The sequence below is a fragment of the Gopherus evgoodei genome, chromosome 17, assembly GCF_007399415.2.
Source record: "Gopherus evgoodei ecotype Sinaloan lineage chromosome 17, rGopEvg1_v1.p, whole genome shotgun sequence".
Taxonomy (NCBI): Eukaryota; Metazoa; Chordata; order Testudines; family Testudinidae; genus Gopherus; species Gopherus evgoodei.
The window spans coordinates 10,665,063-10,688,406 of record NC_044338.1 but is presented as its reverse complement, the minus strand read 5'-3'; the positions used below and the strand labels follow the sequence as shown (position 1 = coordinate 10,688,406).

At 41.7% G+C, this 23,344-nt stretch overlaps 1 protein-coding gene across 6 annotated transcripts in view; it reads right to left on the bottom strand.

The window, feature by feature from the left end:
- The window catches only part of RAP1GAP2 (RAP1 GTPase activating protein 2), a 241,162-nt gene that overhangs the window by 54,420 nt on the left and 163,398 nt on the right, over positions 1-23,344 (bottom strand). For 5 of the 6 annotated variants that reach the window (XM_030536311.1, XM_030536309.1, XM_030536310.1 and 2 more), the window contains one exon: positions 474-509. In XM_030536311.1, coding sequence (XP_030392171.1) covers positions 474-509 — 36 coding nt within the window. Of the gene's footprint in view, positions 1-473; positions 510-17,111; positions 17,304-23,344 lie in introns of those variants that run through there. The other variant, XM_030536314.1, reaches the window with a different exon arrangement.

Sequence of the window (23,344 nt, the reverse complement as noted above, 5' to 3'; positions counted from 1 at the left end):
TGCTCAAACTGTGAGGCGACAAACACATTATTCTAAATCTTACGCACCTGAAAACAATTGGCGTACATTTCAGGTTGCATGTGTCGGTGTTTGCTGAAACCCTAGAAAGACTCAGAGCTGGGGAGGTGCTTTCAAAGAATTTTTCAACAATGATATGGGTCTAAGGGATTAAGATCTACTGTTGTTCACCAAGACCCTTCTGGGAAGTTATACATTTTTATCTGATTTTTTTATACTCAGATTTAGTACCAAAGCATCCTCTCTGACCAGTTTAGACTGGGACAATATTATTTTGAATGACACAGTGATGTGGAATATATTTGTGTATTGTAAGATCACCCTGCCATGTTAAAATCACATACTGCTTTGGGAACTTGCTATCCACACAGTATCTGTTTGTCATTCTGTACAGTTTTCCCAAGGAGAAATAATGCATGAATGGGGTGCTGTACCACATCTGTCATGCTACTCACCTGCATTTTTTCCAGCATTTCAAAGAACTCTGCAGACTGAAAAACAAACAAAAGATAAATCACTTGCCTGTTTGGAATACAAATGAGGTCAACTTTCACAATTCATATCTGGAGATGGATTTCAAACATCCCCCCAGCTTTCGATCCAGGGTTCTGGTTCTGACCCATCTCCAGGTTCAACAGGGCCAAAGAGGAGAAAAGTGATTCCCTGAGGGTTTTATAAAGAGCAATTAATTTACATCAGATATTAATGTTAGATCTTTTCTTTTACAAGTGTGACAATAAAAAAAATTAATTATCCTCATAAAAATTAAGTAACTGGAGTAGGTGGCTACCGTTAGTGATGGTAACCCATGAAATCTTCATATCCACATAGTAATAGTCATGATCGTTTGCACTCTGTAGTGCCTACAATCTGAGGATCTCAAAGCATTTTACAGGACCACAGAATGATAGAAATGTCTGGCTGGAAGGGATCTCAAGAAGTCATCAAGTCCAGTGGCCTGTATCGAGGCAGGGCCATGTAAACCAAGTTTGCCAACATCGATAGTTAAATCTAACAACAGACATGCAAGGCAGCACACACACACACACACACACACACTTAAGCAGATCTGACTTTCCACGGTAATGGATCAGTGGTTCACATACCCCTTGTCAGAGGACAGGCCAAAGAGACATGTAACTTAGCAGGTAACTATGTCTATGTGCAGTGGACACAGATGCTGTAGGGCCAAAGGGGAGATTTTTCTTCCTCGGGTTCAGTCTCACCTTTCTCATGGGATTCTGTGCGAACCTCTTAATAAAGTAGGTCTCTTCCTCTTCCCTCCTCCCCTCTTCCCCACCCCACCATGCACAGCATAAGCTATTCCCATAACCCACAGAACTAATCAGCTGATTGCTTAGGAGAAAGATTTGATAAAACAGCTGTTATCCAGCCGTGATACATGCTGTGATGATTTCACAGCACTAGCACTTGCCATACTTTTGCATTGCAATCTGTCTAGAAACACACAACCTGGTATTTTAATCTTCTTCAGTGGAAACAGGAACTATGTTTGATTACAACATCACGTACTGGGGCATAAAGACCCTATTCGGCTAGTTAATGCTCACTCCCCGTGCAGAGAATCAACCACTGATATGAACCCTCGTCGCTAAAACAGCCATGGAGCCCAGGTACGAGACCCCCAGTCAACATGAATTACTGTATCCCAAGTGACTATCAGAGGACTGAGTACCAGGGAGTCTCAGGGTTGGACTGATCAAAGCCAGAGAAAACCTGGCCGTAAGAATCCTTTGAGATTTTTTTTGGTTAACTCCAGCTGCAGAAAACTCCTTTTTCCTTCCAGGCATGTGGCTTGAGACCCAAACCCGGGGTGTGTTTGTCCTCTACCCAGCCTTAGGCATTCTCAACCTGTCAGACCCACTGGAGTTTCCTCAGAAGAGTGCTCAGACATGATAGACAGGAGTACAAGACAGGTAGGCAGGTAGACAGTCCAACAGAGAGAAATTCTGAGCCCTCTCTGTTTCAATGAAGTGGTACCTTGCATACTGTTTATCAGATTCATGTCAACGAAGCCAGCCAAATCAATTTGAGCTTAGATATATTCAGCTCCAAGACTGATTCCAAGGAGCTTCCCCAAGGTCAAGTTACCCTCTTATACGTAAATTATTTACTCCCTTCAATATCACTAAATACATGAGATTAGCAGTAAGTGACTAAATGCATCTGTGATGGGTTGCCCCCTCACACACACTCTGGGCTGCCACCTGATGTTACTGGGGTCCCACTCAGCCCACTCGTTCCACCAGCTTCCTCACCTTGTCCTGCTGTACCAGGCCCTGAAGCCTCCTCTAGCACAGTGGTTCTCACCCAGGGGTCCAGGGCCCACTGGGGGGTCATGAGCAGGTTTCAGGGGGCCACCAAAATAAGCCAGAGAGCAAGGCCAGTGTTAGACCCACTGGAGCCTGGGGCTGAAGCCGAAGCCCAGGCCCCACCACCCTGGGCTGAAACCAAAGCCTGAGCAACTTAGCTTTGCTGAGCCCCCGCAACATGGGGCCCCAGGCAATTGCCCTGCTTGCTACCCCGTAATGCTACCCGTGGCTTTTAATCTACTGCATATGCAAAAAAAAAGTTGTGGTGGCACAGGTGGGCCGTGGAGTTCTTATAGCATGTTTGGGGGGGGGGGGCCTCAGAAAGAAAAAGCTTGAGAACCCCTCTTCTAGCGCACACACAGGTATGGACACACCCAGCTGCAAAAAGACATGGACACTGACATTAGCTCTGCTAGGGGACTGCCTGGCACTCAAGTGCACACCCCTTCTGGGGTGCAAACCCAAATCCACAATTGTTTTGTCTTGTGCTGCACAGAGAACTGTACAGTGTGGAGGGAGATATGCACAGCTTGTCTCTCCCCCTCCTCTCTTTATGAATTGCACAAACTGGTTTAGAGAAAACCTAAACAAGTTTATAACTACAAAGGCCAGATTTTAAGTGATTATAAGGGAAAGCAAACAGATCAAAGTAAATTACTGACCAAATAAAGAAAACATGCAAACTAAGCTTAATACACTATAGAAACTGGCTGCAAGTAATAATTTCTCACCCGAAATGTTGTTTTAAGCAGGTTGCAGTGTTTCTTGAAGACAAACGGCTCTTGCTTGCAGCTTAGAACTCCAGATATTCCTTTCACAGGCCAGACACCTTCGAGCCTAGGTCCAGTCCTTTCTTCCCCAGATCAGTCTGAGGTATTTTAGCAGTCATCTTGGGCAGGGATTCAGTGAGGAACCAACCCTGATTAACTCACTTCCCTGCCTTATATAGGATTTACATTTGGCTGGAATCCTTTGTTTCCCAGCTTGATCCCCACCCCCTAGTGGAAAAATGCTAGCAGTCCAAGATGGAGTCCAATACCCGGTGACATGCTCACATGACCCTGTTGTGTCAAAGTAGCCATAAATCCTCAGGAAGACTTCATAGGGAGATTAGCATCTTCAAAGTCTTATTGTTCTCGCTAATGGTGTATTGACTAACTAGCCAGACTGATTGAACTTTAGCTGGTGGGCATTCCCCAGGTGCAAACACTTTTGTAATTGATACATAGTCCATATTCCTAACTTTAGACACAAAAATGATACATGCATACAAATAGGATAATCATATTCAATAAATCATCACCTTTCCGATGATCTCACAAGATCCGTCTTGCATAAAGTACATCTTAGCTATGCCATATTCATATCATAACAATCTCCCTATGAAGAAAATGGGGCGTAGTGTCACAGCATCAAATATCACCCTGCCTATTTTGTCTTTTCTTGTTTATTGTGATATGGCTACTTCTCTTCAACTTCCTCCTGAAATTCATTTCTCCTTATTACAGGTACTCTTCAAATAAAAACACTGAAAGTACTTGGCTCCCACAGAAAATGCCAGAACATGAGTCAAAATAAGGCGGCAGGTTGAGAACTTACCCACCCTTATGACAAAGTGAATATAGTGAACATGACCAATCCATTAGCAGGTTAACAACAATCAGCTGGAATAGCAGCCACTTTTGCATGACTCAGAGTTTGCTTTCATTGGTGCAATATAATATTTCAAACAACAATCACCCCTTGTTCAACTAAACTATAAAGTAATTTGTTGTCTCAGTTACCTGCCCCAATTTATGTTGAGCTTTACTACGGCTTTTAAGCTATTTTTTCTTATAACACTACCAGTATTACCAACCTAGTGTTCAAAAATCATGACATTAGCTTTAAAAAATCATGAGAGATTGTAAAAATAATGTTTGAGGTTCTTTTTATTTGCCTTCTGGGTTTTACACATTTAGGGTTCACATTTTCAAGTGTTTCTCCACAATCAAGGGAAATAGAAACTGACAAAAACAAAAACACAGAACTGAGATTCTCACATGACCACACAGGGGCTAGAGCTTTAAGAAAAAAAAAAGAAACTTTACAGGAATTTGGCACACTGTAAGCCAAAGAAAAGGACAATATGCCAGCATGCCACTGGTGTTTGCAAAGTGGCCATTTGTTCTCAGAAATCAGGCAGAAAAACAGCTGGCTAGCTACTCAGTTTGTACATACAGATCTGAATGTATGAAATTTGCAAATAACATTTTCAAACTAGGCTCACAAGACCTTACCCCCCCCTTGTAAGAGGTGATCTTTAAACAATGATAAATACAAGGAAACAAAGCCAATTAAGATCCATAAGAATCACCGAGATTGACATGCAGACTTAGAAACTACAAATGAAAACAGTTTCAAACAGAACACCTACAAACCATTGCCTTGCAAGATACAAGTACAGGAGTCTGCATTTCGCTGGCTACAGCTGAGAACAACCTTAACACCCTGAGCAATGCAAGGACGCAGCTCCCTGCAGTAGTTTAGCTGGCATGGTTTTACGGATAACTGTCTACTTGGCAAATGATCTAAGGAGACCAATGAGTTTGAGACTTTGAATAAAAGTCCCACAAGGCCCCTCACAAAAAGGGCTCGACATCAAGTGCTTCACTGCCCCAATCCTACAATTGAAAGTGTGCGGGCAAGCTGCTCTGCCTTCCCAGAAACCCATTTACTTCACTGGGTCTGCGTGTGTGCATAGCCTGCTGCTCAGGCACTGAAGTCACCATTTGTTAAACTTACCCATTTTTCAGTCTGACTTAATGGTCCAGATAATCACTCCAGCTGTTGCAGGAGAAAAACAGATGCAATCCCCCTCCCTTCACACACCCTGGCACTCTGATCTGAGCAGAAAGTGTGTCTTTGTATGTTTGGAAAGTGCCTAGCACACAGTGTGTGCTGCTGGAGTACAGAGAGACGCAAATAATGACAGTGATTCAGTTCACCTTTAAACTCAAGGGGCAAAACCATAATACTTTCTTGATTTTACCAACTTCCCCCCCCCGCCACACACACACACACCTTATAAGTTAAAAGAAGCTCCTTTTTAATATATATTATATGTATTACCCCATTCACAGAATAGCATTAGTGGCTCCAAAGGTACATCACGCTGGGAAAACGGGACAGAAAGGGGCTGAGACAACTATTTCAGCCTTTCAGTCAGCTCTACCTGTTAGCTGGTGAAAGCCTCCAAGGAGATGGATGGATTTCACCTCTAAAACTCACCTCTGCATTTCATATGCACTGCCCAGGGTTACTTTGGCTTTATGGGTATATCTGCACTGCACACCAAGCCTGGGCTCTGACTCGGGTTTGAGCCCAACCCCTCCATCCACACACAAATCAGTTTGACTTGGGTCAGGAAGTGCTCAGGACCTGGGTCCTAGGAGCCCACAGGCGAATACAGGCATCGACATTACTGGCAAGATTGCAGCAAGTCAGCCAAGCTAAACTAGATTAAGGCATCACTTTGTGAATTTTCAGTCATTTCAGTTCAGATCTTTTGATCAAACAATTCCAGGGTAATTCAACTGAATGCTCAGTTACCCCTAACCCACCTCCACTCCCCATAGGGACCTAGCCATCCTTTGTCTAAAAATAGAGACAGGCTACTCATCTGCCCAAAACATGTTTGTTAAATATTGGGACACATCCATTAAATAAACATGTGTCTTTTCCAGAATTAAGCAGAGGAGGAAGCACGCTACCAAAGCAGCTTCTCTCCACCCCCCAAGTCTTCTTCATTCCTTTGTTTGCTCACAATAGACAGGCCAGAAAACAGCTTGAGCTCAGGTGGCCAGTTACAAGAGGTGTGGGCTAATGGGTATAGAGCTGAGAGAAGGCAGGGGCAACGAGAAGATACTACACGTCAAAGAAGGATAATGTGGAAGATGGGATTAGCAGCCATGATTCTACTCGCTACTCATTAATGGCTCGAAGAGGCCCCCCCAAGACTGGGGAGCACCATGTTGGAGAGAATGGCACTTATGGCAGCTTTTCAGCAGACTCTGCAGTAAATATCCAGTTTTCCAATAATAAAACAAAAGAGTTTTTGTCTAAAAAAGAAAAATCAGAGCGTGGAAAAGAAAGCAGGCAAATTTTGTATGATCCTTTGGATAAAACATTATTGGCCAGAGGACAATTTTCACTATAATAGCAGTATAAGGGTTGCTTTAATTTACTCCAGGCTGCGAAGATAACAAGCAGCTATTAGCACCGCCAAGGAATGGACCAACTTTGGGGCAACCCCAGCCTTGTCTCTTTTTCCAGTGCTGCACTGTCAGAGTGGCAAAAGTGTCCCCAGAAGCCAGCTTATCAAAGAGCCCAACATCCACAATTGGTGAATGTTGGTGCTGAGCACTTCTGAAAATCTGGCTCCTATGGTGGCTATTTTTGAGAGAGTCTGATCTCACATCACCTCTGTGTCAATGGAAGTGGCATGACCCAACCTGAGCCAATTAGAACAGGTTTAGGGCCAGAATACAGGGGCAATGTACTACAAAGCAGCCAATGCTGTGTTGCAAGATCTGGCCCACTCTTTAAAATGGTGCTCTAGCACACAGTATAATTTAAAAAGAAAAAGAAAGATTTATCTAAAAAAAATTCAAGTGGACAGTATGCCTGTAGCTCTTAGATATCTCTGCATCCTTAAGCCTGATCATATTATAGCACAAATAAAATCTTCCCATCTTTGATGTTATAGTTAAAACAAATGTACTTTTGTGACTCTTATCAGCATGTAACACTGTCTGCTGTAGTTTTAACTTTAGCAGCACAGTTCTTGTGCAACTAGTGTTCCAAAACTGAAGCTACCGTATGTGCCTCTAAAAAGCCTACTGAAAGCAAAATGCCACAGTGGAAACTAATCTCCATTATTAGCACAGACAAGCCAGCCTGGTCTAGTAACTTGTACTAGTAATGGGTTTATAAATGCAAAATGCACAAAATGAAAATCTTTTAGTCCATAGCTTGCTCTCTTTCACTTGTAGATCAAAACACTCCCACAGTTAAACACTGTTCAAGCTAAACTCCAATACCATAGAAAAGGTAAAGAACGCAGAGAGTTAATTTCTACATTTTATTAGGAAAACACAGTTATTCTTTTCTCTCAGCATTAGACAATCTGCGAACTGTTTATAGCCATATCGGCTACCGCTCACTAATTATTTAACTCCCATATTACACATGCAGGTAAGGTTTTAGTCAACATGTACCATGGATTCTGAACAATTTAATGAAGAAAAGTGTAATTAGCAAATGCCCAGTTTGAAACTCTCCTTGTAAATGACACCCAGAAGAGGTGCTACACACTGGGAAACAGCAGCTAATGATCCCACATGGTACGCACTGGGGCATGTAGCCAGTGCATCCGTCTTAGTACCCATCTCCCCCTTTTCAGTGCAACACTTACCAAAAAGTTCCTTAAGAAATCCATCATCTTCTCAACATTCCTCTCCTTGCAACGTCAGGAAAAACTTACACATTGAAAGCTGCTGCTGCTGAACTTCCTTATTGTGATCAAATAAGGAGCTCCTGAAGTTTGATGCCAGCCTGTTCATCCATGCAGAACTCTCTCAAATCCATCCCCTCCCTTTGTTAATGTTTCTCCAAGCAAGAGACATGACCGGACTGTTGTTTTGTGTGTTAAAGGGTGGGTCAATTCAGAAGGCAATGTGCCCAAAACAGGTTGTGCAGGAAGCATGCTACAGGATTTAAAAAGAACAAATTCTTTGCCTCAAACTCACGTCTTGGAACGGATTCAAAGTCCTTCTAAGATGTGACACTCACACTGACTTACAAGGCAACCTGTAAACTGCAGATAGATTTGACATTTAAAGAGCTGAGTAGCATTCTAGTAGAGTCGCACATGGAACTGACTGGGGGAAAGGAAGATCACAGGATCACTAGGAGGGGGGGAATAACCAACCAGGGGGCGTGCAGAGCTGGTTGGCCACATTCTGATCTCACTGGCATACTTAAATGGCGATAACTCTGCATTTACATCAGTGTAACTAAGAGCAGGATATGGGCCTTGGTGTGTCTGGAGTTCATGCATGGCAGCTAACGTACAGCAGTAACAATAAAAACCATTCCCATTTACTTAGCAACTTCCATATGAAAATATTATCCATTGCTTAGTTGGGAGTAGCAGGGCTATGTTGTTAGACACATTTCACAGGTGGGTAAAGTAAGGCACCGCAAAGCAATATAACTCGGCCAGTCTATCTGCCTCAAGGGCCACCACGACACCCATGCCCAAAGTGCTTCCCATTTCAATTAAGTCTGCATAGCAAAGACCATCATGGAGTTTTCTCCTCATCTGTAACCATGGTGATGATGGACATCATCATCAGTCTCATACTGCAAGTAAAGTGGTATAGACAGGAATGAAGCCCAGGGTCCCCTTGTCCCAAATTCCCTGTACTAAACTTTGAACAGTACCACTTCATGTGGCTGTAGTGGGAAAATGCAGGCATCATTTCAATAGATCCACAGGACAGACTTTATGCCAGGTCTCTGAGACAGTAGCACCAATGCTGGAAAGGTTTAGTTAGCTGGGGAGAAAAGATCATCATCCTTAGTACTTCGCAAACACAAACTGTCCACTCTTGTAATTCCTGGGAAAAGAAACCAAAGTGAAGGTGGGGATCAAAGCTAGAAGGCATATAGAGAAACTGACAGATATAATTGCTCTGAATGAGTTAACTGCTACATCTGTTTCTTTGCTGGCAGCGCACAGTGTATGTTGCATGGCAAATGAGTGGGGAAACAGATTGTGCTAGAAAAAGTTCTAAAACTCTGCAGAGTCTTCAGCTGTTTTTCACAACTGGAAGAAATATGAATGTGTGCACCGCCCGGAGCAATTTTCAGGAAATCCTATGGTACTTCCACATCCATCTGTCGTAGTGTTCCTACTACCTGGTGTGACCGAGTGCCTGAATGGGCCACACTGGGAATGCCACACACAGGACAGACTGCAAGAAATAGGACAGACAATCTCCAAAACTGGTGTTTATTCTACAATTAGATTCACCAAGGCAATAACAAAACAGCTTCTCTGATACTACACTGATTAACCAGAAGCCAAACAGTCCCCAATAGGCAATCCAACCCTTGGCTCCCATCTAGACAGCCAAGCCTAATATAGTGAGGGTTACTGAAAATATGATTCCTGAAGAGGGGAGGTTCACCAATCCCAAAGGACTGGACACCTATCCCCAGGTCAATATGAGTCTTAATCGCACCAAATAATCACACTGATGCCAATCCTGTAGTAATTAAAAACTAAAGATTTCATAATAAAAGGGAAAAGAAAGAAGAGAGAGTTACAAATGGTTACAAGATCAATATACATACAAGTGATTTCCAATGTTCATAGTTCAGGATCATAGCAGTGATGGAAAGAACTGCTGGCTTGCTGAGTTCCCGCTAATTTTTCCCACCCATGTGCGGAATGGGTTTTATTCTGTGCACCAAGATGGAGGTGACGTGTGACATAGTTTTCCTATGCCTAGGTAAACTAATTTCACTCATTCACATAAGGCAATTAGTTGGTCCTCTATTATAACATAGATACTTAACACTGAAGACAATGTAGATATTAGTTTTCTACATTATCTTATATCTTTGATTTTAAGATTAACTGGACACAGTCACATATATAATTAAGACATGAAAGGAAATTAGCATCTACAAGCTAATCTGGTTACATTGTTAAACTTCTAACAAGATATAGGTAAACAAAGACAAATACACATAGCATCTACCCTTGATTTCTACAAATGAATGCCTTGATGATTGCTAGTCTAGTACATCTCTTTGAAATTCACATACAAGTAGATTGTCTTAATTACAGTTATAATGCCCCCTGTTAAGTTGTTACGGGTCGTAAACAGGTTGGCTGGTCTGCCAGCATCACACCTAGGCATCTACTGACACAAAATACATTCTAACCACCCCATATCCAGTCATCTCCAGTCCACACAGTTTACCATCTGCACAAAAAAGCAGCCATGTTTCCCCACCTCTCAGCAAAGATTTGGTAGCAAAGATGGTCGTGAGTTGCCAAATTACTAAGACTTCATTATTTTTACAAGATGCACTACAGGGCATTACTGCTGTCATAAACACTGAATACCCAGCTACGGCATAACTGTCAAAGGAAATGAGCAAAGGACATTTCTCCATGTATTAGCCTGACTTTTCTTTTTACTGAGCTTATTCATTTAATATTTGGCAAAATTCACAGTGGATCCTGCCATGACTCGGAAGTGTCATCAGTTCCTTTGATTTCAGGAGGATAGCTGCCATTAGTTACTAATCTTCACAATTTAGGGGATGCATTAAGACCCCCAGCTGCTGTTTGAGGAGCATATTACAGCTCTGACCCAGTCAGCTTTTTTACCATCTGCCTCTGGCTAGGAGATTACAACCTCATCTTTCGGATGGGGAGCTTGCCACTGTTATCCATGCCTCTGCCATCTCTAGATTAGACTATTGTAATGTCTACAGCTCAAACCCATTCACAGTCTGACGCTGGTGCAGAACATAGTTACTCACTTACTGAGCAGAGCTTCTCACTGGATGCATTTTGCCACCAGTGCTCTGGAATATGGCACTGGCTGCCCAATGGTCTCCAAGCGGCGTGTAAGGTTTTGGTTATGACATATGACTATGATTTCTGGTTTTCGGAGTTTAATGATTTCATGGGTTTGGCAATTTTTGAATTCTAGGGAGATGTCAAAAATCAGAGGTTTTGGGAGCTCTCTTTTTCTATATACATATAGTACGGTTTCAAACTGTACTACATTAGAGTGCTCTGAGGAGCCTTTAGTGCATACCGACCGAGTCTACATGGACCTATTAATGTGCAACACGTTAGTGTGCTTTAGAAATGACACCCCCATAGCTGCAGTCAGAGTGTGTGCCCAAGCTGGACACCCTTCATTATAAAAGGGCAGGGGGTTGGGGGAGGCGGGACTGGCAGAGCCTTCTTTGTGAGGCCGCCAAGACTCTGGGACTTGCTCCCATCCTTGGCCCAAAATAGCTCGAATGTGGTAACTTTCCAGGTATACTGCAAAGACACCTGTTTTTTGGAAAGGCTGAGGAAATTAGGAAGAGAGGAGGTGGCTGGCCGGCTGAGTTCCTGTGGAACTGATGATTGTAATGATGATGAGATTTAGTTGAATTGTAGTTATTGGATAATTAATGGTGTTAGGATGCCTAGAGCCTTGGATAGGTGTCTAATATATATGTCCATATTAACAAGGTTGTAGTGTACTGCTAAAAAGATACTGCTGAACCAGAATGAAAACAACAATTATATTAGATGGATTCAGGAACTAATAGCTCTGACGGTCCCTTTGGGTACCATCAACAGGAACCAACATCTTTGCCAGCCAGCTGGCCAGTTGCCTTTGGACTTCCTCAAAACAGAGGTACTTCCTACAAAGCCAGCCAATTATGGTTGCATAATCAGTTACAACAATAGTCAGTGGGAATTTAGATTAGATTCGGACCAATTAATGTCATGAATATGCAGCTAGATCATAGAATCTTTAAAGAGTGATTCAGAAATGACTGCATATGCTAGCAATTAATAGTTACTCACTGAGGAGTGGTATCTTCTGATGCAGCAGTATCATGTTGTTCTACCTGGCATTCTGGAAAGCAATTTTCACATCCCATGTGTTCTGGTTTATTTATTCAGTATGTTCAGATCAGCAGTGCACGAGTCCACAATACATTTCTTTGCCCCCACTTAAGTCAACAGGAATTATACCATATCTAGTGTCAAACATGCATTAAATCTGGACTCTGCTTTTTTACTGAATTCACGAGTCACCAGAACAGGCTAATTGCATGGAAAGTTCATACTCTTTAAAGATTTGAACCAACTTCTATTGAAATCAATGAGAATCTTTTATTTGACATCACAGGAGTTGGATTGGGCCATAAGGAAATATAACTAATGTACCCAGAGTTTTAATAGTAAATGTCAAAAAATAAAGCTTTGGAAGAAATATAAATCCTCACACTTAAGGGCATGCATCAGTCAGTAACTCTCTTTCTCTCCCATAACCACTTACTGAGAGAGTTTCCTCCTCCGATGCAGTTGGAGACAGGTTTTTGGACTACATAAAATGAATTCCAGCAGACAGAACATCGATTTTTAAGGTCTCCTAGGAAAGACGCCCTTCTCCCCCATAATGTATATGGAATTTGGTATATATCCACATTACATTTGAACATGTAACCACAGAGACTGAAGTAAGTTCACACCTAGGGAGTTCCCTCCAGCTCTTGGTTGATTCCCATTAGCTTGGGTGCCATGGGAAAAGCTTCTACTGCTGCTAACCATACAGTATATGGCCCGAATTCAGCAACAGGCTTAACCACATGCCTAAATTTAAGCATGTATTAAAGTCCATCCTTATTCAGCACATTACTTAAGCATGTGCTTACGCGTTTTGCTGAATCAAGGCCTCTTTTCTGTGAACAAACAAACAACATCAGTTACCAGTGCAATCCACCCATCATCTTTCATAACCACTAATCTTTTTTGGAAGCATTTTTTTAGGATGCACAACGTCACTTCTTAAATTAGTGTCTGTCACTTAAATCAAAGCAAGTGGGGGAAGGGGAAAAAAGTTTGAATAAATAAATATAACCATGTTAGTAGCCACAATGTATTTTCAGTGTGCAAATGAACCCAGATCCTACCTGCTGATGATTGTTATCTTGTCATTAGATTCCATTATGGTGTAACTGAATTTGATGGATGCATCCTCCAACTTGCTTCAGAATGATCATTCTTGTTAGTAATGATTATGGGACAAACTATTTTAGGCCTTATTGCATAATGTATATCAGAATTACAGAGACTAATGTTGCCAGACAATGGTGTGGACTGCCTAAGTACAGCACCTGTAAAAATGAAGCCAGCTTAAAAGGTACAATAATATCCCAGTCATTCTTTATTATTAATCACAAAGGCTGGAAGAAAAATTTCTGACAAAACTTTTTCCACTCAGAAAATAGAGTTTTGCCTAAATCAAAATTTTCCACAAGAAAAGAGAAAATTCAGCTGAATTTTCTTTCTGAAAAATCAAAACACAAAACATTTAATTTTAAGTAAAAAACTTCAGTTTCAACATCAGTCAGTTGAAAACATCAATAAAAACATTTTTACATTTTCCAAATTGAAGTTTTTCTAAACATTTCATCCTGTGAAAAGTTTCAACATGACGACATTTTGGCCCAATTTGGGATGAAAACAAATGTTGAGATATAGACATTTCCTGTGGCAAGGAAATTCTATTGTTCTATTAGCTCTATTAAACACAAGCTACAGTTGCTCATTATTGAAAGACTAGCAATATGAACAAATTGTAATGAAACATGAGTCTATAACATGCATGATACATAATACTGTCTATGACACAAAATAACCCTACTAAGGCACTGGTATACAGACACCTCAAAGAATCATAATCAGGGCTGAATTAAGGCAACAGGAACTGTAGTCACAACCCCACACTATCGTCCCATTCCTGCGCCTGAGGTTGGTAGCAGGTTTCAGTTAAGATGAATGGGGTAGTTTACACCTCTTGGAGCTACTGTTTCAGGCTGTCTGCAGACTCAGGCATCAGTTACAGTGGGACCATGTTTTCAAGCTTTTGAGTCCATGAGGGCTAGGAATCCTATTTATTTTTAAATGAAAGTTGAGAGTCTGATCCCATCCTACCAAGGGTGGGCCCTACTCATTATGCTATACTATAGTATTTATGTCAATCTCGCCCTGATTTCATTTCACACAGAGGAACACACAGCATGACCTTTAAACCACAAAAGGCTTTAAACCCTGAAACAACTTCACCCTGATGTCTGTTTCAGTGCACAAAAAATTAGTCCTTCATTAATCAGGATCCTATAGTCACTCTTCCCATTACCATACCAACCTTCAAAGATAGCAACAATCAGTTACTAATCAATTTCTGATCACTCTCCTCCTTCACTTTTAAGGTAATTCACACTCATGGGGAATGTGTACCAGCAATAATCTGACCTCTAAAGACAAATGTTCCATAGCTTTCTGTCTGGAAAGAGACTTTTCTTAGGGATATTGTTTCAGCAAGTTAGCAGAAAAGTACATGAACATGGTGTAATGACTTAATTTTCTAGGATGCTTTGCGAATGCATGGCACGTTACAATTGAGCAAAACATTCCTGGCCCTGAGGCGTTTCTGACAGTATGTCTTCACTCGAGATTTAACTCAGGCCTCAGAATTCATAGACACACATACAGGGTGCCCAGGACTGGTGAGGAAACAGGAAATCAAATATGGCTTTGCAGTGGGGCTGCTCATACTGGACCTAGGTGAACCCGAGAGCCAACCACCCCGGCTGATTCTCTTAACTGCAGAGAAGCAATCTGTTATTCACCTCATTGCTTGGTGCTTCCAGCTCAAGCGATTCTCTGGGGATCCAGTTACTGGCAGCAACAACTTGCATCCCCCCTCCTCCGCTTTAATTATACCTAAATAAATACTTCAGGAGCACAGAAAGCCTGGCAGTAAATGGGGCGCTTACAGACAGCCCCAGAGTGACATTGCAAGCTTTCAGGCTAACCAGTTCTCTTTACCTCAAGGTGGAGGACATGAAAACACACACATCTTTTCACGTGAAGTGGGGTGGGGGGAGCGGGAGGTGACAGGAATGCCGCGCCAGCCCAAGCACTTGAGAAAGCCAGTCAATATTTTTTACAAGTGCTTAGACAAAGCAGAGGCTTGGCTTTCAAAAAAAAAAAAAAAAGAGCTTTGTCAACCACATGTGCTGGAAGAATTCGAGACCCAAGGGCTTGAGAAGTCAGAGATTCCAAGGCCAGAAGGCACCATTGAGATCATCTAGTCGGACCTGCGATATAATACAGGCCAGAGAACTTCCCCAAAACAATTCCTAGAGCAGATCTTTTAGGAAAACATCCAATCTTGACTGAAAAATTGTCAGTGATGGAGAATCCACACAAGCCTTGGTAAATTGTTCCAATGGTTCATTACTCTCACTTTTAAAAATATACATCTCATGGGGGGAGGGATAGCTCACTGGTCTGAGCATTGGCCTGCTAAGCCCAGGATTGTGAGTTCAATTCCTGATAGGGCCATTTCAGGATTGGGGGCAAAAATCTGTCTGGGGATTAGTCCTGCTTTGAGCAGGCGGTTGGACTAGATCTTCTCCTAAGGTCCCTTCCAACCCTGATATTCTATGATTTCCAGTTTGCAACACACCCTCATCTCTCAGATCTGTAGTTTTTCCCCCGCAGGAGTCCAAGGTGCTCAGCAGGTTGTAGAGGGAGCAAACACTGGGCTCCAACGGGACAAATTGTTATTTTTTGCGTCGGATGCCAGCTCTGGAAGGCGAATGACCGACATCCTGCAGCTGGAAATTACAGCCCCCCCCCCACCCACCCACATGCACTACCACGGCCACCCCCTCGCAAAAGAACACCAGTGACAGTGAGGCTATAAACTCCGCTCAGTAGAAGGGCAGGCAGCGAAGCAGTGAGTCAGAGAAAGCGAGAGACTGGGAGAGCAGGGGAAACGGTGTCCGCCAAGTGGTTCTGCTGCTTCCAGACACTCCTCTGCTACTGAGACGCAAACAGGTTTTGCAGAGGAGTTTGCAAATGCCCATGGCTCTCTGTCCAGTGTTGTTGTATAAACATAGGGGTTGCCAGATAGGATCAAACCTGTGCTCTGTATAATGCAGTATCTCATCTCCAACAGTGGCCACCACTAGATGTTTTAGAGAAAGACATAAGAACCCCCACAGGAGGCAGATGTGGAACAAACTGCCCCCAGTGAACAGGGACAGGTCTGTAGTTCATGTGTGGCAACGAAAGCCAGTTAAATACTATTGACGTCACTATTGTATGTTGGTGCTAGAACAGGTACAATTTTAACAGCAAGTAAAATGACCCCTGGTCTTACTAAGGGCTTGTCTACACTTACCGGGGATCGATGAGCAGTGATCAATGCATCAGTGGTCGATTTAGCGGGTCTATTGAAGACCCACTAAATTGACCACAGATCGCTCTCCCGTCGACATCGCGTAGTGTGGACCCCATGGTAAGTAGGTCTAAGCTTTGATGTTTTACACTCACTGAGTATCTGGCTGTACTTCTCATGGAGTTTGTCTTTAGTTTTTCATAAAATCTAACTATTAAAGAGGGCCATAACAACGCTGCTTTAACCAGAAGATTTCAAAACACTTCACATACTTTAATTAAGCCTCACAAGCTCCCTGTGATGTAGATGAATAACCTTGTCCTTACTTCATAGATACATAAATGGAGACAGAGATGGGCAACCGCTCTATCTATAAGCAAAGGCCAGTGCGAACCTTCACCTCAAACCGCCCCATGAAAGAGGGAGGTGGTGTTCCCTAGTAGCTAGAGTCCAGGAGTGAGACTCAGGAGAGCTGATTCTATTCCCAGCTCTGACACTGGCCTGCTGGGTGACTTTTGGCACTCTCTTTACAACTCTGTGCCTTAGTTTTCCCATCTGTAAAATGAGGATAACGATGCTTGCTTACTTCGTAAAGCACTTTACAATCCACTGATGAACAGCAACTGTAAAGGTGGGTACTATTAAAACTTTTAGAGATTCTAAAATATCAACTTCACCTTTGTATTAAGTGATCTCTTGTGCTGAGTAGTACCTCATTCTGTGGGTAGTTCCATCACCTTCAATGTAAGTGCAGCAGAATCAGGTGCTAAGTGATTTTCCCCATGTGATGCATGAAGTCCGTGGCAGATCTTGAACACACATCTTCTCAGGCAGAGGTAGAGACTGAACTCAGATATCCTCTCTCTCAGTCCAGTATTTTAACAAGACTATCCTTCCTTGCCCTTCCACGTATGTGTGGTTATCCTTTAAGAAAGGTGAGTTAGAATGTGGTAAAAATCTCAAACTCATCTACTCCTAAGTGAAAGTAACAATTCCAGAGTCTGGTCTAAATTATGCATTGTAATCAATGTCACTGGATCTTGGAAGAGACATACTGTTGGAGCGCATTCAATTTGTTAGCAAGTTGCAGGTGCTGGTCTGATTTGATTTTTTTGCTGGCATGCCAGGAAGCTTCAGGAATGCCACATGTTCATAAAAACAAAAGGCATGTTGTCTTCCAAACTAAATTGAAAGAGCGTTTTATGGACTTCTTTAGATGTCTTTATTATGGCCTGCTTCGTGGAGAAAGGTTACTGCTTTGTTCTTATCACACATTTTCCTCCTTGTGTTTATAAACTTTTCTTTTTGTTTTGTTTTTACTCAAGTTTGGAGACAGCTTATAATGCCCTAGAGGAATAATCAGCAATGAAATAGGAACCCTCCAGTCTTGCCAGTAGGTCTGATCCTGCAGTACTTCCTTAAACAAAACAGCTTGGTGATTTCTAGGGGAATTTTGCCTAAATCACAACAGTAAGATTGGGGCCCATGGTTTGTGACAAGAGCAGATCAGAATTTAAATTCATGAGAAAGGCTGGAGACTTCCATATTTGTTTTAGAGCAGTTCACATTATTTCAAACATATGGGGCAATGTCTGTATTTTTTTCCACACTGGCTTTTAACAGTAACTAACAGAAACTTAGTAACAGGTTTCCAGGTAGCAGCCGGGTTTGTCTGTATCCGCAAAAAAAACAGGAGGACTTGTGGCTCAAAGAAATTTGTTAGTCTCCAAGGTGCCACAAGTCCTCCTGTTCTTTTTGCAGAAACTTAGTATTTAAGTTTAAAGAACTGTTGAAGTCCAAACTTAAGGATATTGCAGGATGTCGCCATATTGGTCACAGTAACCTGTGAATTTGCTCAGCGCTCACTTAGCTGTATAGCTGGTGACGTGTGCTTCCATGTTGACTGGAGCATGCCATAGGAGCAATTCCAAAAGCCATCAAGTGCACTCTCCCCTCCTTCTAAAAGACAGGACAGTTAACGGCGTCCTTACATATACGGAAAAACTCCCAACTGCTTAAGAGAAGGCAAAACAAGGCCCCATTGTACTGACTGCTACAGGGGATTCATAAGTGCAGTTGTGGTTGTCTATCCCAACCATTCAGACAATATCTCACTAGCCTAGGTAAACATCCTGCTAATATGGAGACAGGTATGCGAAGACGGCTATCTTTTTCAGACATACAGCAGATGAGAATCTTGGAAATGTGTACTAAAAAAACAGTGCACGCAGTACAAGCTTTTATAGTCCCATCAAGATTTGATTGGGCCTATTAATGTCCTAGTACAAAGTACAAACATTTATTTCTGATGTATCGCATTGCCTGTGGTAAAACTCTCAAATCTAAATAAAACGTGGCTTTAATTTGGCATGCATGTCTTTAGCAAAGCCTTCTGGAGAGCCATAGGAGGCAAACAGAAAATTAAGAGTGCGAACTATAAAGAAGTGCAAGGCAAATGGGATGGAATTTCACACAAGTTAAATATGTTACCAGAGGAAGCGTGTCTGTGGGTAAATATAACCAGTCTTAAAAGATACAGAGCCCTCACGTCAACCTATCACTAGGCTTGGACTACATATGAATCAAGGAGAAAGGATGGTCTTGCGCCTAAGGCACTGGACTGTGGAGCTGGGCAAACAGATTTTTTTGGCTCACTGGCAATTTAACAAAATTGAAAAAAAATTATTTGAGGTCGAAGGAAATGTCTCATTGGACTCGAAGCGAAACATTTCATTTCAATTCTAAACATTTTTAAATTGTTTTGAGAGTTTCCAAATAAAATTAATATTCAAAACAAGGCATTTTGAACCAAAAACCTGAAATATTTCATTTAGAAAATGTCAGAACAGAACATTTCATTTTTTCCCCCTAAATAAACAATTTGGCAAAACTGACACACATTTGTGAAATGTTTGACAATGAATCTGCATTTCTCATTAGAAAAACTTTTAGCCAAAAAATGTTCACCAGCTCTACTGCACTTGGGCTCAGGAGCCTGGATTTAGTTCCTGGCTCCCTACACGACCTTTGACAAGCCTCTGTGACTCACTTCTCCATCTGGGGGTAATAAATAAGGATAAATAAATGAACAATAATGCTTCCTTTGTCTGTCTTGCCTATCTAGGGACCATCTCTTGCAATGTGTACTTAACGCACCTAGCACAAAAGGATTTTGATCTTGTTTGCAGTCTCTGGGCACTCCTGCTGGACAAATAATAAATAATACAATAATCCCATAAAGCCTATTATTCAAATGGCTGCAATATTTTAAAACAAAATTAGTGCCTGGATTTGGTTTGCACCCCTAACTTAAGGCAAGATTTGCAGGGGTAAAGTACTGGTAGGAACGGAAGATGAACAGTCAAACAAAACAGAGTCCCATTCAATTATATCACATGAAGGCAGACAACTAAATATTGACAAATTTTCTAAGTGCTTGTATACAAATGCAGGAAGTCTAAATACTAAGATGGGTGAACTGGAGTACCACGTATTAAATAATATTGATATAATTGGCATCACAAACTTGGGTGGAACAATGATAATCAATGGTAATACCAGGGTACAAAATATATAGACATGACAGGGTAGGTTGCACTGGTGGGGGAGTGGCTATAGGTGAAAGTCAGACATACAGAGAGTCAAACGTAACAAAAAGCTTAAATGAATCAAACTGAAACTCTATGCTTCAACAATAAAAACATAGGAGTAGAAATATACTACTGATCACCTAACCAGGCTGGTGACAGTGACTGTGAAATGCTCAGGGAGATTAGAGAGCACATAAAAACCGAAAACCCAGTAATAATGGGGGATTTCAGGTATCCTCATATTGACTGGGAACATATCATTGCGATGCTGGCAGAGCAGGTGTTAGGCCTCACTGCACACTTACAAATGCATAACTGGAAATGCAGAAGCTGGAAATGGGCGACAGGGGATGGATCACTTGATGATTACCTGTTCTGTTCATTCCCCCTGGGGCATCTGGCATTGGCCACCGTCAGAAAATAGGATACTGGACCAAATGGACCTTTGGTCTTACCTAGTATGGCCCTTCTTATGTTCAGTTTTGCTTATCTATTCATCAGTGTTATCCAAATAGATATTAGATGTCAAGTTGATAAGAATGCGTTTAGTGTTTGTTTAGACTTATGCTTATAGGATGCTACATGTACTGATCTCATTTATAACCTCCATAGCCCATGGTAGAAAGATATATAGACTATTTGCATTGTAAATCTCTATAATTGTGTAATTCACCAAACAGGAAAAGCAGCGTTAATTCAGGTAAAACGTGCAGGATGGCCTGTTGACGGAAAACAAGGTAGCGTCAGATCAAAGGAGAGAGGCCCTGTTGCCTACACTCCTAACTCCTTCCAGGAAGGGGCAACCTAGGGACGAACTCATCCCATTAATTTTGGACTTTGGAGTGAAGGGGATAAAAACTCTTAACAATGAGAAACCGGATCTTTTTCATGCTACCTGGACTCTCAGAGGCAAAGATTCCTAAACATAAGCAACATCCCTGTGCTGCATGGCATGGTTAACCCTGAAAGATATTTTAAATTAACAGATTACTTCAACTCTGTCACCCTTGGAATCACAGACTGAAACTCACTTAAGTTTACATGCTTGCTTGTTTTAACCTGTAAATAACTCTCTTATTCCCTTTTCCTAGTTAATACACCTTTAGTTAGTTGATAACAGGACTGGCTGCCAATATTGTCTTTGGTGTGAGATCTAAGGTACAAACTGACCTGAGATAAGTGACTGGTCTCTTTTTGTTGGTTGTGTGTGTCGGGGTGGGGGGGGGGTCATTTATCACTAAGTCCAGCTTGCCTGGGTGGCAAGGTAGACTGGACTGTCTGTGACTCCATAGTAAGGCGGTCACAGTGATCTTCACCAATCTATTACAATTCTTTGAGGGGTCAACAAACACATGGACGAGGGTGATCCAATGGACATAGTGTACTTTGACTTTCAGAAAGTCTTGACAAGGTCCCTTACCAAAGGCTCTTAAGCAAAGTAGGCAGTCATGGTACAAGAAGAAAAGTTGTCTCTGGATCAGTAACTGGTTAAAAGATAGGAAACAAATGGTAGGAATAAATGGTCAGTTTCCACAGTAGAGAGAGGTAAACAGCAAGATCCCCCAAAGATCTGTACTGGGACCAGTGCTGTTCAACATATGCATAAATCATTGGGGAAAAGGGGTAAATAGTTAGGTGGCGAGGTGTGCAGATGGTACAAAATCACTCAAGATAGTTAAGTCCAAAGAGGCAAAAAGGGATCTCACAAAATCAGGTGACTAGGCAACACAATGACAGCTGAAATTCAATGTGGATAAATGCAAAGCAATGGAGGTTGGGAGAACATAATCCCAACTATATATACAAAATGATGGAATCTAAATTAGCTATTCCCACTCAAGAACGAGATCTTGTTTCAGAGAACTCTCCACACCTGCTCTATTTGCAGCAGCAGCAGTGAAAAAAGCGAACAGTATGCTAGGAACCATTAGGAAAGGAATAGATAATAGGACAGAAAATATCATAATGCCACTGTATAAATCCCTGGCATGCCCACATCTTGAATAATGCATGCAGTTTTGGTCTCCACATCACAAAAAAGATATATTAGAATTAGAAAAGGTACACACAGCAGGGCAATGAAAATTATTACTGGTACAGAACAGCTTCCATACAAGCAGAGATTAAAAAGACTGCGACTGTTCTTAGAAAAGAGATGACTGGGGATCTGATAGAAGTCTATAAAATCATGAATGGTGTGGAGAAAGTGAATAGGGAAGTGTTATTTACCCTTTCACCTACTACAAGAACCAATATTAATAGAATTAATAGGCAGTAGGTTTAAAACAAACAAATGCAAATACTTCTTTACACAACACAAAGTCAACCTGTGAGACTTGTTGCCCGGGGATGTTGTGAAGGCCAGAAGTATAACATGGTTCAAAAAAGAATTAGATAAGTTCATGGGGGGTGGGTCCATCATGGACTATTAGCCAAAATGATCAGGGAGACAACCTCCTACTCTAGGGTCCCTAAACCTCTGACTGTCAGAAGCTGGCACTGGACGATCCGGGAAGGATTACTTGATAAATTGCCCTGTTCTGTTCATTCCCTCTGAAGCATTTGGAGCCAGTCACTGACAGAAGACAGGATACTAGGCTAGACAGACCCCATTATGGCCATTCTTGTGTTCTTATGACTTTTACTTGACTAGCCATGAGCTGATTTCTTTCTTCCAGTGAGAAGAAAAACAACATCAGCAAACTGAACCAAAGACAATGTCAGCTCTGCTGCAACAGCTTCAGTCCTCATTTTTTACTGTTTCTGAATGAGGAGTTGCAGCAATCTATAAGTCATTCTGGGGTTGCTAAGCTAACTCAGGAGGATACAGTCTGAAACTTCTGGACATAGGTTCCAGAATGAGGAATTCTAGAACACAGACAGTAACCCACAGTGGGACATTTCAGCTTTAGATAAGGCTGTCAGATGAAGTGACATATGGTAACACAAACCCTATTGGACTGCTTTCCAGTTGAGAAAGTCCTCATGTGCACTGTATTGACACAAGTGCTCTCATTATTTGGGAAGATAACCTTCTGATCTTCTCTGATTTAAAAAAAAAAAAAAAAGAAATCATCATTAGACCTTCACAGACCATTCACACTGAGACCCAAAATTATCCTAAACTCTCTTGCTTTCAGGCTTCATTACAAACTGAAAACTCACCCTTAGTTTGTCTAACATGTCTTTGAGTAAGCATGAGCTCAGTTTCCAGAAAAGGCTGGTCTGATATAAATGCAAAATGCATCATTTTCCAATACCAGATTGAAACTTATTGGCTTTGCAGGCTGACTCTTCATTTAAGGCAGAGAAAAAAAATAAAGGAGTTGTCACTTTAAATATGTGGCGTTGTAAC